The sequence below is a fragment of the Trypanosoma theileri genome (genome assembly GCF_002087225.1).
Source record: "Trypanosoma theileri isolate Edinburgh chromosome Unknown TM35_Tth_37_V1, whole genome shotgun sequence".
Lineage (NCBI taxonomy): Eukaryota > Euglenozoa > Kinetoplastea > Trypanosomatida > Trypanosomatidae > Trypanosoma > Trypanosoma theileri.
In genome coordinates this window covers 256,303-258,643 of record NW_021639879.1, presented here as the reverse complement: position 1 = coordinate 258,643, position 2,341 = coordinate 256,303, and the positions used below count along the sequence as shown (strand labels likewise).

General features: G+C 44.1%; 1 protein-coding gene across 1 annotated transcript; it reads left to right on the top strand.

The window, feature by feature from the left end:
* Positions 1-58: 58 nt before the first annotated feature.
* Positions 59-1,684, top strand: TM35_000371970 (COP9 signalosome complex subunit 12; the record flags this gene model as incomplete). The annotated part of the gene is made up of 1 exon (XM_029029497.1): positions 59-1,684. The coding sequence occupies one exon, from the start codon at positions 59-61 to the stop codon at positions 1,682-1,684; it is 1,626 nt and encodes a 541-aa protein (XP_028879290.1).
* Positions 1,685-2,341: the final 657 nt, after the last annotated feature.

The following is a 2,341-nucleotide window of genomic DNA, read 5'->3' as shown; positions in this document are numbered from 1 at the left end:
TATATATATATATATATATATATATATATATATATATTTAATTAGCCTACATTTGGGAATGCGGTGGGAAAGCCGCAAGTCAGAGCCGCATGGTGTATTGCGTATATCAACAGTGTGGCTGCAACACACAGCTGATGCTATTGCCACACGCAACGGTGTGTTATTAACCGACTGCGTTGCGCTTGCAGAAGATGGTGGAGCAGCAGAAGTCCCAACAGCTGAGGAGTTAACACACATTCAGACAGCCGTACATCAACTGCATCAAGCACTTACAGAGCGGGTGGAACAAACACACAGCAGCCGACGGGAGTCACGCAGTGAACACACAGAAGATGTAAAGGAACGTCAATTATATGTGGAGGTGATGGTGCGGGTGGCTATTACCGGGGTACTCGCAAACTACCACCGCATGAAATCTAATATCAACAACGACAACAACAACAGCAACAGTAATGGAGAGGAGAACAACAAGAACAGTAATGACAACAATAGTAAGCCTTCCCAACGGTATGCAGATACGCTTGCACGTGGTCTTCTATATGCATTTGAAGTATTTCAGGAAGTACACACTATGCGTCGCGGTCACTACCCAACACACCGCCGCGGTGGAAGTACTGTTGGCACTGTTGGCTGGGATACATTGTTGTTATTGCACTTTGTTCACCGTATTCCACGCATTGCACGAGATGCCAGTGAGAGTGTGATTGATGAAGCCACTGGTCAGATTGTGCGCAGTTGGCGTAAGTTGTTGCAAGCCTTACAAGTAGCCGATCCACATGAACCACCAGAACACTCCCGTCGTCGTGGGGCACTTGCGGTGTGTAATGGTTTATTAAGTATTCTCTTTCATCGCTACAACACTCATCAATGCCGTGTGCTCTTTAACGCCGTAGAACAGAATGAACGCAATGTGGGTACTGGCAATGATGGAAGTAAATCTATTCTACGCCCGGCGCAGCACATGACGGCGGAGATGATAACATTCTATTACTATAAGGGACGTATTATGTTGTATGATCGCCGATTTAAAGAAGCACATGAGGCCCTACGAGAGGCATATCATCTTCTCCCACCACCAGGCGAGGGAACAGAAATCCAACAGCGGAATAAACAACGTGTACGCTTCTATCTCACCGTTGCGGGTATCGCCGATGGAAAGGTGGTGCCGCAGGAGATTTTACAACGGGATGATCTCATTGATTATGTCTTTACACCTATGCTCAATGCAGCCGCTCGTGGGGATCCACACGCCTTTACACACGCCGTAGAGACATTCAGCACACTTCTCCGTAGACGTGGGGTGTACTTTTTACTGCAGCGGGCTAAACTGTATTGCTTTCTCGTTCTTCTCGCACGCACCCACATCGCACTGGGCGCCTGCACTGGCGTTGATAATAGTCGTATTCCTCTCTCAGTTCTCACAGCCGCCTATACCCACATTCTGCAGGAGGGAAAGAGTACCGAAAAGGAAAAGACACCATTAAAACAGAAAACACAAAAACGGCAACGGGGAGATGATATCATTGAGGATGAAAATGTTATGACAGATGATCAGATGACTTGGTGGACGGCTAAACTAATCGCTAGTGGTCTTGTACGTGGTTATATCTCCTACGAGCATAAAACTATTGTCTTGTCGCGTCAAGCACCTTTTCCTACATTAGCAGAACAGTCGCGTAAATAATGCACTCATGTGCACTTAGAAACAGAAAAGAAAAAAAAAAAAACATACCACGAGACAGAAGAGGCATTTTTCACACAACACGCCATTTTCACTGTTAAAAACACCATATTTTGGATATGTTAAATATCATCCTTTTTAAAAATACATAATACCTTCTCCAACTCAAATACTCAAACTAAACATTACACCTTTCCCTTTTATTCATCTCCATCTTTAAAATGCAATTAAAACAAAAACAACCAAACTAAGAAAGTGGATCAAACACAATATAATACTAAAAATGTGTATTAAAGCAATACAGTCTTCAAAAACTTCACTATAATAACAAATAAAAACGAAAGCATTTTACTTCGCTCGTCCCACTTTACCCGTGAGTGTGCTTGACGATGAACGGCGAAGGGAGAACAATGCGTGCAAGTCACTCTTTCCACTGTGTAATACGATGATGTGTATGAGAACAAGCATATGTCCGATGGCTACCCACACACTGGGGCCAAAATGAGAGTATATCTCGAGTCCTTGAAAGCTGAGCAACACCTCCCCACCCCTGCAATTTCATGTGATGAGTAAAAAACGACCAATAATCCGACGCACGAGTAATACCCGTGCATGGTGACAGTTTTATTGCAATACTTAACGGCTGACTATCTTCTCTCC